Raw genomic sequence first — 14,112 nt, 5'->3', positions numbered from 1 at the left:
ACATGTCATATAAGGGAGATATATATCTATATCTATATATCTATATCTCTACATAAATCTAGAATTTTTAAAATACTTGAGTGCCACAACAAGATAAAGGTAATAATCCAATTGAAAAATGGGCACAGGATATGAACAGACACTTCACCAAAGAAGACATTCAGATGACCAACAAGCACACGAAGAAATGTTCAAAATTCCTAGTTTTAAGAGAGATGCAAATCAAAACAATTATGAGATATCATCTCATCCCAGTCAGAATAGCAAAATTTAACAGAACAGAGAGCAACAAATGCTGGTGAGGTTGTGAAGAAACTGGAACCCTTATTCACTGTTGGTGGAAGTGTAAAATGGTGCAACCACTGTGGAAAGTGGTGTGGTGCTTTCTCAAAAAGTTGCAAGTAGAGATACCATTTGACCTAGCAATTCCACTACTGGGAATATACCCTAAGGAGATCATAACCGCCATCCAAGCAGATATATGCACACCCATATTTATTGCGGCTTTGTTCACAATAACAAGGAGTTGGAAACAACGTAAGCACCCATCAACAAACAAATGGATACAGAAGCTGTGATATATTCACACAATGAAATACTAGGTTGCACCGAAAAACAAGGAACTCATGCAATATTATTCAAAATGGGTGACCGTGGAGGACATTGTGCTGAGTTTGAAATATCTCAGTCACTAAAAGACAAATACTACATAGTGCCACTGTTGTAGAATGGGACTGACATCAGGGTTGGGGTAAGACTGAGAAAAATTGGATAGATTATGTATATTGCATTGAAACAGAAGAGGGAGAGAACAGTTTCAAAGCGATATATGATAGGGTATTATGATTATCACAGGAATCCAGAATTAAGGTTGCATAGTGGAGTGCATTTGGGGTGGTGATGGGAAATTATATAACAACGAAGAAGTTTATCTTTTGCTGTTCGAAGAGAGGAGCAAACTGGGCGGTGGGAGGATAGAGAAAAAAATGCAACAATGAATGAATGGAAATCCAAAATCTCTGTAACTGTTCATTAAAATGAATAATAATTTAAAAAAAGACCATGGCCTGGATTAGGCACTCCTTTGTCTCTAGACTGACCCTGTTGCAAATTAGAAGGTATAAAAATTGATATGTGATACTTAAAGATAGCTATCCTAGGCATTTGTGAGATGAAATGGTCTAGAACTGGTAGTTTGAAATTAGATAATCATATCGTCTAGGATGCAGGGGATAAAAAAAAAATTAAGAGGAAGGCTCTAGAAATGATTGTAAAAAAGAGCATTTCAAGATGTTCTTTAAATGCTGTCAGTTATAGCATAACATTCATGAGCCTTCAAGGAAGACCAGGTATTAAGTTGTTCAAATTTATATACCACCATTAATATCAAAGAAGAAGAAATTAAAGATTCTTCTAAGTCTGAAATTGATCACACAGTCAAGAAGGACTGATAACTATTAGAAATTGGAATCTAAAAGTTAGAAGCAAAAATATCAGAAACTGGAAAATATGGCCACGGGATAGAAACAACATTGGAAATCCATATGATGGAATTTTGTACCACCAGCAATTTATTCACTGCATATGCCTTTTTCAACAACATGAACAGTAATTATATACCTGGACTTCACAGGATGGTATATACAGAAAAATCGAATGGACTACATCTATGCAAAGAGGTATCATCAGTCAGAACAAGGCTAGAGGTCAATTTGGAGCAACAATCAAATTCAAGTGGAGGCTTAAGAAAGTGAAAACAAGTTCATGAGAGCCAAAGTGGTAAGTCACACTTGAATTTAAAGACTGTTACTGGAATAGATTTGATGCATTGATGACCAAAGACCAGACAAGTTGTGGGATGACATCAAAGACATTGTACATGAAGAAAACAGAAAGTCATTATAGCATCACGCAATGTGAAGGGTGAAGTGAGGGGTGGGTAAAGGAAAGGGAAAAGATTTGGTGTGAAAAATAATGTACATGAACATTATGAACTTTATAAGTATACTAGTATAAAATAATAAAAAAAAACCCCACCACTCCAAATCAAACCTCACAACACCTAAACACAGGAAGGAAAGGAAAAAAAACCACGAAAATAGATGTCAGAGGAGATTCTGAAACATTTTTTGAACACAAAATACCTGAAGTAAGCAGAAGAAATTATGAAATAAAAGTGCTGAGCGACAAAGTTCTAGAAAACAATTTAAAGAATTAGAATGAAATGTGCAAAGACCTGCAGTTAGAAAATCAAAAGGGAAGAACACTCTGCATTTCTCAAATGTAAATAACTAAAGAATTAATTCATGCCTCAAGTTGCAACACTGAAGGGTTTAATTGCAAAATATTCAAAGATGCAGGGGGTAGTATCAAATGAAAATGGGAGGAATACAAAGAGATATGGCACATGCACACACACACACACACACACACACACACACACACACACACACACAGTAGATGCAGAACCACTTCACAAGAACCAGTGGTCACTGAAGGAAGTACTATGCTGCTGACAGGAGATAAGGCTCCAGGAATCGATGAGATAGCAATTGAGGTGTTTCAACAAAGAGACACAGCTGTGAAGGTCCTCACTAGTTTATGCCAAATAACTCAGAAGACAGATACCTTGTCAACTGACTGAGAGAGAGTCATATTTGTGCCTATTCCAAATAAAGGCGACTGTTCAAGAATATAAAAAAATTGTCAAACTATCATTAATAATCACATGCAAGTAAAATTTTGCTGAAAGAATTAAAAAGAAAACCACAGCAATTATAGCACTACATAAACAGGAAATTACAAATTCAAATTGGATTCCAAAGAGGGCATATAGTGAGGAATATCATTGCTACTGTTAGATGAATCATGTCTGAAAGCAGAGAATACTGAAAAGATGTTGTCCTGTGCTTTACTGACTATACAAAGGCTTTTGACGATGTGGATCATAACATATTAATGATAATGCTGTAGACAATGGAAAGTCCACTATACTTAATTATGCTAATGCAGAACCTATACACAGACCAAGAGGTATTTGTTTGAAAGATCAGGGGGAATATTTAGTGATTTAAAATAAGAACAATTATGCATCAAGGTCATATCCTTTCACCATGCTTATTCAATCTTCAATTTGAGCAAATAATTCAAGACATGGGACTTTATGAGAACATAGTATTGGGATTGGAGGAAGATTCATTAAGCGTCTATGCTAAGCAGATAGCACAACTTTGCTTGCGCAAAATGAAGAGTATTTAAAGCACTTAATGATGAAGATCAAAGACTACAGTATGGGTTACACTTTAATATAAGGGGAAAAAAAGCCTTACAACTAGACCAACGTCCAGCATAATAACCGGAGGAAAATACTATGTTGTCAAGGATTTCATTTTCTTTGGAGCCACAATCAATGCCTATAGAAGCAGAAGTCAAGAAATTATTTCACTGGAAAAATGTGCTATAAAGGACATCTTTCAGTTATCAAAGGGCATAGAAGTCACTTTCAGGACTAAGGGATGTCTAACCCAAGACACAGTATTTTTAATGGCTTTAAACACATGCAAAAATAGGTCATGAATAAGGGGGACCAAAGAAGAATTGATTAAAAAATAAAATTTAAATCATGGTGTTGGAAAGAATATTGAATACAATATCAGCAATCAGAAAAACTACTGCTTCCGGGTCCAAGCATAGGTTTTGCAAGAGCACAATCAAGTGTTCTGGGATCCCTATTCTTCTCAAGGTTAGCCACAATTTGTTGTGGTCCACCCAGTCAAATGCCTTGCTATAGTCAATGAAACATGGGTAGACATTCCTCTGGTACTCTCTGCTTTTGGACAAGATCTATCTAACATTGGCTATGATGTCCCTAGTTCCATCATGGCCTGCACATTTGGAAGCTCTCTGCTGATATACTGTTCCAGTTGTTTCTGGATAATCTTTAGCAGGATCTTGATTGTGTGTGATATTAGTGATATTGTTCAATAATTTCCACACTCTGTTGGGACACTTATTGATGGAATGAGAATAAATATGTATCTCTTCCAGCCAGTTAGCCACGTAGTTGTCCTCCAGATTTCTTAGCATAACCTGATGAGTGCATCCAGAGTTGTCTCTATTTGCTGAAATATGCCAATTGATACTCCATAAATTCCTGGGGCTTTGTCTTTTGCCAATTTCTTCAGAGAAGCTTGAACTTCCTCCTTCATCACCATAGACTCTTGATCATATGTTGTTTCATAAAATGCTTCTGTGTCAGCAAATTCATTTTGGTAAAGTGCCTCTGTGTACTTCTTCCATCTTATTCTGTTGCTTCCTGGGTCAGTCTACATTCTGCCTTCAGCATCATTAAGTATTGCAACTTGAGGCTTGAATTTGTTCTTCAGTTCCTTCAGTTTAAGAAATGCCTAGTGAGTTGGTCCCTTTTTATTTTCTGACTCTATTCCTTGCACATTTCATTATAATACTTTGCTTTGTCTTTCCATGTGAACTTTATACTTGGACCAGGAAGCAGTAATCAGAACAGGTCCGAGAAATGATGCATAGTTCAGGACTAGAAAAGATGTATATCAAGGATGCATCCTAACTACATACCTTTTCAATCTATTTGAAGAACAGATCATTTGGGAGGCTGTATTTTATGAGGAGGAATGTGAATGACATTAGGATTAGAGGAAGGCTTACAAACAACCTACATTATAGAGATGATACAATCTTGCCTTGCTTGCTGAAACTGAGGAGGACATGAGACATTTGCTGCAAAAAGTCAAGAACTATAGTCTTCAATATGGATTGAAGCTCAACAATAATAAAACAAAGATTCTCACCACTGGGCCAATTAGCAGCTTCAGGATGGACAGAAAAGAGGTTGAAATTGTTGGTAACTTCAGCTTGAGTAGTTCTCTTGGTACCAGCAGTAAGGAAATAAAAAGATTGGAAAGTTTGCTGTCAGAGACTTCTCTAGAGTACTGAAGAGTAATGATGTCAGTCTGGAGACCAAGGTGTGCCTGCCCAGGCCATGCTTTCCATCCAAGAGCTGGACAATAACTAAAGATAATAGAAGAATGATCAATGCCTTTGAGTTGTGGTGCTGAAGAAGAATGTTGAACATGCCATGGACTGCCAGGATAACAAACAAGTCTGTCCTGGAGAGGGTGAAATCTGGCTGCTTCCTGGAGGCAAGGATTCTGAAGCTCCTTCTCACATACTTTGCGCACGTGACCAGGAGGGACTAGTCCTTGGAGAGGGACATCATGTTTGGAATTGTGGAGTGGCAGCACAGGAGAGGAAGAACCATGGTGAGGTGGATTGACTCAGTAACTGGAGGAAAGGGATACGGTCTGTCAGAGATGATGAAATTGGCTCAGGATAGTGTAGGTTTCAGATATAATGTACATCAGATCCCTAAGAGTCACAGGTCACTTGATGACACACAACAACAACATCATCAGAAAAACAAATAGGTTTCAGAATATATAACCAGAATATTCCTTAGAAGCAAGGATGATAATACTGTTTTCTATACTTTCCACATATTAAGAAGGACTAGTTTTGACAGAAAGACATCATACAAAGTAAAGCAGAAATCAGTGAAAAAGAGGAAGACTCTCAAGGATGTGGATTAACACAGTGGCTACAACAATGCACTTAAAGAGAGCCAAAATTAGGAGGATGTAATAAGAGAGTGCTTCACAAGGAAATAAAAGCTATCAAATAGGGAAATAATAACCCTTCAACAAATAGTGCTAGCAAAACTGGGCTGATACCTGCAGATAGCTGAAATAGGATCCACATTTCACACTGTACACAAAAATCAACTCAAGGTGGATCAGAAACTGGGAAGTAAAATCAAAACCATAACACTCATCAGAGACAAATAGGGACCAAGCTTAGAAGGTCTAATTTAGGGTATAAAGAGGTTGACAAATGCATCCAGAAATGCTCAGTCTAGAGAGGATAAAACTGATGAATGGGACCTTCTAAAGATTAGGTCTCTGTGTGCATCAAAACCTTTTTTCAATAGGGTGAAAAAAACCCCTACCAACTGGGATATAATATTTGGCAATACCATTTCAGACAAGGGTGTCACAACAAAAGTTTACAGAATACTACTGGGCTTCCACAAGAAAAAGACTGATTACACAATTACAGAATGGGTAAAAGACATGGACAAACTTTTCACAGAGGATGATTACAGACACTTGAAGGAATGCTTAAAATCACTGGCAGTTGTTGTTAGGTGCCATGGAATTGAGTATGACTCATAGTGACCCTATAAACAAAAGATCTGAAACCAGTCCTGTCCTGCACCATTGTCATATTTCCTGGCACACAAGAGCCTATTGCAGCAGTCACCTTGTCAATCCAGCCAGTTGAGGGCCTTCCTTTCCTTTGCCAACCCTCCACCATTCCCAACGTCATGTCCCTCTCCAAGGAATAGCACCGTCTAGCAACATGTCCAAAGTAAGTTAGGTGAAGCCTCATTATTCTTGCCTCCAAAGAGTACTCTGGCTGCACCCTCTCCAGAACATATCTGTTCATTTTCTTGGCCATCCAGAGATAGACCTCAAAACCACAATGAGATATCATCGCACCTCAGTAGCAGTGACAAAGTTTAGCACCTCAGTAGCAGTGACAAAGTTTAGCACAGCAGCAACAAAGAGTAAATGTTGGAGAGGATGTGGAGAGATAGGAAATATACAATGTGGGAATGTGATATGGTACAATCACTCTGGAAAGCAGTTTGGTGTTTCCTCAAAAAAGCTGAACATAGAAATTCTATATGACTCAGATATTCTACTACTAGGAATTTAGAATGACACACAAGTAGAGATTTGTACACCAGTGTTTGTAGCAGTTATTCACCACCCCAAGAACATGGAAACAGCCCAAATATCAAACGACCACTGAATGGATTAAGAAATTGTAGCACATTCACATGATAGACTATTATGCAGCTCTCAGGAAGAGCAATTTCAAAAAAAGTACTACATATCTTGGGAGAGACTGGAGAGCATTATGCTGAGTGAACTAACTCAGTCTAATAAGGACAAATATGGCATAAGACCATTATTATGAAATTAGAAGGAGGATCCAAGAGGTGAAGAGGTGGGAACAGAGGGATGAGGATGGATAGGGGCAAAAATCACAAGGCTGCACAATTTGGTAGGTAGAGGGAAGGGTAAAGAAAATGGAAAAATCTGATGGGGACCTGAGAAGATCAGGTAGTGACGGGCATAGTCCAATGATAATTAATTTTATAAAACACTATGTATAAGAGTGATTGTATGAAACATAATATCAATAAAGTATGGAAAACTTTTTTTAATAAAAAGGGGAAAAATAACAGCTAAGGGGGGGAAAAAGAAAGATAGTGCTTCATTTGTTGCACCTACCCGTTATTAGATTTGGATAGTTTTGATGACATATATTAACACTGAAATCTTGAAGCAAACATTTGTTCTATTTTTTTTTAAATTGCTAGCTTAAGTAGCCATTTTAAAATTGAACATCATTTTTATGACTTACTGAAAACTATACTTATTCTGAATTGAGTGTTTATTGAAAGTGTCTGAGTTTAAAACAAAATTGAGCCTGTTCGAGTAAAGGAAAACAACTGGTAGCAATTAATGCTATTTAGAAAAGTCTAGGTTTCTAGAAAAACTTAGAATTTTGCATTCACCACTGTGAGTGTACAAATATATAAAGAAAAGCTTTTCTGATGGGCTTGATGATGACATGAACAAAGGTGACTTTTGGTATTATATAATAAATGTGCCATTTGGGAGTCTACATAATTATTTGAAGTTGGAACATTTTCCAAATAACCAATGTGATACATTATAAAATCAAGTATTGATATAAAAAGGACTCAGTGGGTAGCATAAACAGGAAATACTTGACTACTGAAAGGCTGGTGAAAGTTGCTGAAAGGTTGGTGTATTGAGCAGCATCTCTGAAGACAGGTGTGGCTATATGCTCATGAAAAGTCACAGTTTGAAAACGCTATGAGGCAGTGCTACCTTTGCACACATGGGGTTGCCATAAATGCTGATCAACTCAAAGGCAGCTAACAATTACAAAGTGAAAAATGCAGAAATAGACGTTCATGCAAAACAATGTGAAAAGTTTATCGATCTAGTGACAGAGTTCATATGCAACCAGCCTTTTAGGAAACTACTATTTGCAAATGTGCTGGAGAGTGAATAAAGATGACAAAAGAAGAATTGATGCCTTTGAGCTGTTGTGTTGGGGGAGAGCACTGGACATCCCATGGACAGTCAACAGAACAAACAGATCTGTCTTGGAGAGGGTGGAGGGTTGGCAAAGGTAGACTGGCACAGTAACTGCCGCCAACGGGCTCTAGTGTATCAGGAAGTATGAGAATGGCACAGGATAGAACAGGGTTCAGAGTTTTTGTTAATAGGGTCATTATGGGTCATACTTGATTCAACAACAGCAGTTGCAAATGATGATGTAGTAGAAAAAACAATGTCTACAATGATCTGAGAACACTTCGTTTGATCGCTACTTAAAAGGTCAGTAGTTTGAATCCTCCATAGAGGATCACTGAGTCATAATTAACTTGATGACAGCTGGGTTTGAGTTTGATTTCGATTTCAACTACGTATCTCTGTGAGGCAATATTGAATTAGAACAATATATTCCATCAGACTGAATGCATCATCCAATATGAGAATACAAGTGTCTTCAACTAACCAGATAGCAAAGAGATTTGCAAAAAGCTATAAAAACTGCTAATCTTTCTTTATATTGTTTTCATTTAATAAAATGTAGTTATTTTGAATTAAAATATCTTTCTATGTAAATATAAGGGATACACAAGTATTTTAAAGGAATCCATATTTTTAAAGATTTTCCATTTATTTTCCAAGATCATCAATATTGATAAGTATGATGTAAATAGATAAAAGATCTTTGGCATTCTCAGTAGTATTTTTAGAATGTCATAGAGATCCTGAGTGAAAAAGTTTGAGAATTTCCAATTTCGATAAAGGAAGAGTAAGAGGACGTGGCATAATGGAAGGGAGGAAGAAAAAGAGAAGAGATGAAAGTCCTGTGAAAATTTTGGTTGTTAGGTGATATAGAGTCAACTGTAACTCATAGAGACCTTATGAACAACTGATATGAAACTTTATTTTTGCACCATCTTCATGATATACTCCCGCCCATTGTTATCCTCTATTCATCTTGCTAAGGATCTTCTTCTGACCCTCCACATTTCCCCATATGATGTCTTTTTCCAAGAATTGGTTTCTTCTGACAGCATTCCCAAAGTATTTGAGACAAAGTTTTATCATCCTTGCCTCTAAGGGGTACATTTAATTAAGATTAATTTGTTTTGGATCACTTTAAAAAAAAAAAAAAGAACAAATATGGATCTCTTCCAGTCAGTTGGTCTCATAGCTTTCTTCCAAATCTCTTGGCATAGACTAGTGAGCACATCCAAGGCTGTATCTCTTTGTCAAAACATGTCAGTTGATAACTCATCAATTCCTGGGTCCTGATTTACTTACTTTTTAGTGAATATTCAGCTGATGGAATTCAACTTCACTTACCATCATTTTGCCCAACATAGTCAAGAACATTTTCTTATATCTGATATAATAGCAAACACAAAATGAAGTATTCCTGATTTGCCCATCAGTGGAGGAAAGGAATACTTGTAAAGTGCTACTTTGCTTCTGTATTGTATCTCTCTCCCCTCCATCCCCCACTCCCACCCTCGGAGGAAGAATAAGCGCACCCAGGTATACTTACTTGCTTTCATGGGAGAGGAGTTTGACACAGGCAGTGTGACCACAGTAGAGGGCATAGGCCAGGGGCGTGCTCTCGTTGATGTCACGGAGGTTGCTGTCCATGCCCAGTTCCAGCAGTGACTGGACACACTCTGCCTTCCCTGCAGCCGCGGCCCAATGCAGTGGGGTCCTAGGAACCACATGGAAATACACAAGTGTCTGAGCATATGAATAGGACTGAGAGGTAACCTGATGATTTCCTTCAGAAAAGTTGTAGCCTTAAAAATTTTATAAAACACATCTACCCAAGCAAAGCCACTACCAAAGAGTCCATATGGACCCCACAGACAGAACAGAGCTGCCCCACAAGGTTTCCAAGGGTGGACTTCTTTACGGAAGTGGACTGTATATTGGGCTCCCTCAGAAGAGCTGGTATAGTCTGAATCACCAGCCTTTTGTTTAGCATCCAAGTACTTTAACCACAGCACCACCAAGGCCTTGCAACTCCTATGAGGTGGTTCTGTTTTGCAATTCTGACCTTATCTTGCCATAAATTGGAACTGACTCACAGTCAACTAATAGCAATGACATTTACTGTGTGAAAAGACACACACAGCCCCACATCACCAGGGTTGAGTAGCTCTGACTCATGGTGCTAGAGCAGAGCTGTGCTCTGGGGGTTTTCAGTGGCTAATTTTCCCAAACGGATCACATCACGAGGCCTTCCTCCTAAGGAGCCTGCAGATGGGCTCAAACCAATGGCTTTTCAGTTAGCTGCCATGCATGCTAACTCAGGATTGACCATATAGAAAAAGAATGCATCAGCGCAACTTAATATTGATAGTGTATATGTGTCAGAGCCTCTTTCTAGCTCTAAGTGTCTCATGGATTTTCACCTTCTCTGATATTTCCAAGAATCTTCGAGAAGGAGAAGTATCATATCAAAGGGCATGCACAGTTTTAGTGTTCTTTATATGTAAACTGCCTTCCAGGAAGATTGTCTCAATCTGTATTTTATTGACTATATCTATTTTCTGTAATACTGAGTATTATATTCACCTTTTAAAACTTGTCAGTTTGATAGGCATCTTTTACATCTTTAATTAACAGTGAGGTCAATCTTTTGAGATGTATGACTATTTGCCATTTGAGTTTCTTCATCAAAATAAAAAACACCAGGCATCCAAGAACAGAGGGGCTAGATCCCAGCTTGCATCCATGTCAGAAGGTTTCGAAGGCAGGGACAGAAAACTCTGTGTGGTATGTCTAGGCAATGGGACCACAGGCTGACCCCAAAGCACAGCATGGGATCAGCTGACCACCATCAGACTGGAAAGGCATGGACAGAAGACAAGAGGGTCCTCCCTCACAATTCTTATGTAAGCCATAAGATGGGTACAAGAGTGAATCATGGACTGAAAAACTATCAGCCACTAAGGAATGATTTACAAAGTAGATAAATATTCCCCAGGGAACTTATAGATAATACACAGGAAGGAGAACTTGGTAAAAGTCTATCCTTCTTACCCCTAAAAAAAAAAAAAAGAAAAAGAAAAATACCACCCTTCCAGAAGCCAACAAAACAGTGGCTCTGATTACTGAGTTGGATATAACAGGGAAGGCATGGCCTAGAAATAGCCAGGGAGCATCAATGTTTCAAATGTCCGTAGTCTACAAGGCCAGCACCAAAATGTTTTAAACATTATAGATTTAGATTCATGGCTCGCTTTGATATCTAGAAGGAACTCTGGTGGCACAGTCTGTAGGGAGTTGAACTGCTAACTTATGTCTCTCTGGCAGTTCAAATACACCTTTGGCTTTATGGGAGAAAGATGGCCAATCTTCTCTGGTGAGATTTACAGCTTCAGAAAGCCATGGAGGGTCAGTTATGAGTTGGTTACTACTCAACAGCAAAGATTTTAAAAAATTTTTACTTCTCCCTTTTCTTTTTCTTTTTTACTGGTTAGTGTCTAGAGAGAGCCCAAGAGGCATCATCTGTTGTTATTGTTGATTACTGTCAGTTGAGCATGACTCACAGCATCCCTATGAACAAAAGGCCTAAAGCCCTTCCACAACCATCATCATTTATCAAAGTTCACAGTTTCCAGAGGCATGCAGTTCAGGAATTGGATGTCACTTCTGCTTCCAAACCTGTCTTTAACTGGGCGCTCCACTGAACACTGTCCACCATGGGCAACCGGTATGGATTTTATACCCCAGTGGGACAAGGTTCAGTATCAAAGCAACCCCAGGTTACCCCAGTGCAGCATATTGACAGGAGAGTGCTGTACCACATAGAAGAATGTTTCTCTAAAATGTAATAACAACCGACTTTTAAATACAAAGGTCCTCCTTAAGGTCTGTTGACTCTAAACATGAGCCTTAAATAAAAAACAAACAAACAAACAAAAAACCAAACAACCATTATAGTATGTTGTTATTGTTATGTGTCGTTGAGTCACCTGTGATTGAACTCTTCCCTGTCCTGAGCCAATCTCACTAATTCCAACATACCAACGCCCATTGGCATAGCCTATAGGGAGTAGTATTACTAACCCAAAGGCTGAACTTCTCTGACAGATCAAATCCAATTGCTGTTCTGTGGGAGAAATATGGGCAACCTCCTCTAATGCCATTTACATGCTCAGAAAATCAATGGAGGGTCAGCTATGAGTCGGTTCCAACAAGACAGCAATGAGACTTAAAATTTATAGGGCTAGTTTCCCCCATATTTACCCTTTACTTCTTTTCTACTACTAGCTTATTTTTATCTTTTGTCAATCAAACCCTGAGCCAATCACTTTCCCCAGGCTGTCTGGGGAGTTACAGGGAAAGGAATACATAGGGTAGATGGGACATGGGGCGGGGGTGTGGGGGTGGGGAACCAACAAACTATGGGAGGTGGAGATGGCTCCTTCACATGGTGAAGAGGATCAGAAAGGCCACCATCAGGCAAGAGAGCCCCATGGCCTCTGAGAGGGCAAAGCCCAGAATGGCATAGGAGAAAAGCTACTGCTCCAGAGAAGGACTGCTGGCATAACCCATGATGAGGCTCCAAACACAGTCCCTATCCCAGCTCCAGAGCCAGCCACTCCAACCGTGGCAGACCCAGACCCAATGAACTTGGCTGCTGTGTCAATTTCCCTTGAGACAATGCTGGTTTAGAAACTGAGACTAGGGATAAATGAAATCAAGGCACGTGGGGCTGTCAAACAGCTGACATTCTCATCTCTCAGGGTCCCTGGCTGTTTCAGGTCCAGTGCAGACAGTGGACGGCTCAGCAGCTGAGAAGCACTCCTGACCAGGGAAGGGGTGGAGACAAACTTGGTGCGGGTACACATTTTCAGGGGATGAGGGTCTGTGGCAGGAAAGTTGCTCCTAGTGCAGAGAAGACAGAGAGAGTCACTAGCTTATTTTTATCCTTGCCATGTTGTTGTTGTTATGTGCCGTCAAGTAGTTTGCGACTCATAGCGACCCTATGTACAACAGCCCTAAACCGTGCTCTATCCTGTGCCAATCTCATTGCCTCTGACACGCCCATCCCGATTACCCCAGTCACTGAATCAATCCACCTCATAGTGGGTCTTCCCATCCTGCGCTGTCCCTCTACTCTACCCAGCATGATGTCCCTCTCTAAAGACCTGTCTCTCCTTACATCATGTCCAAAGTATGTCAGACGAAGCCCCAGAATCCTTGCCTCCAAGGAGCAGCCTGGTTTAATCCTCTCTACGATGAATCTGTTTGTTTTCTTGGCAGTCCATTCAATACTCTTCTCCAGCACCACAGCTCAAAGGCATCAATTCTCCTTCTATCCTCCCTAGTCATTGTCCAACTCTCTGATGCATAACAAGTGATTGCAAAAACCATGGCCTGTATCAGGCAGACCTTAATCTCCAGAAAGACACCGTTGCTCTTGAGTATAACAACTTTTTTTTCACTAGAAAAGAGAAGGAAGTGAAGCTACATTTATGCCAAATGGGTAAAGCACAGAAACCAATGAAAAGTTCTACTCCCCACACAAACTTCAATGTGGACATTCAGCTGTACAATGTAGAGAATGTGAAGCAAAATGGGCTGGAATTTGATCAGCATGTGAGACATGTGACTTGAGTGTTAGGGTAAGAACTAGACTCTCCATGAGCTTTTACTTCTCCTTTGAACTCATATTCATTGCCATCTAATCAGAACTGACTCATGGTGGACCTTCCAGTCAGTTTTCAGAGGCTGTAAATCACATAGGAGGTGACTGCTTGTCTTTCTCACCTAGAACCACTGACGCATTTTAACCACCTGCCTCCAGGTTGACAGCACAACTCCTTACCCACTAGGCCAGCAAAGCTCCCTTTGAACTCCT

The 14,112-nt window shown here is 39.4% G+C and overlaps 1 protein-coding gene across 1 annotated transcript in view; it reads right to left on the bottom strand.

The window, feature by feature from the left end:
- ANKRD55 (ankyrin repeat domain 55) overlaps positions 1-14,112 on the bottom strand; it is a 229,439-nt gene that overhangs the window by 56,997 nt on the left and 158,330 nt on the right. Inside the window, exon 8 of the mRNA XM_006891541.1 lies at positions 9,781-9,948. Coding sequence (XP_006891603.1) covers positions 9,781-9,948 — 168 coding nt within the window. The remainder of the gene's footprint in view (positions 1-9,780; positions 9,949-14,112) is intronic.

Source organism: Elephantulus edwardii, unplaced genomic scaffold (genome assembly GCF_000299155.1).
Source record: "Elephantulus edwardii isolate Elephantulus edwardi_28Jun2011 unplaced genomic scaffold, EleEdw1.0 scaffold00099, whole genome shotgun sequence".
NCBI classification, from domain to species: Eukaryota; Metazoa; Chordata; class Mammalia; order Macroscelidea; family Macroscelididae; genus Elephantulus; species Elephantulus edwardii.
Note: the sequence above shows the minus strand (reverse complement) of the source record. Positions and strands in the feature narration are given on the sequence as shown.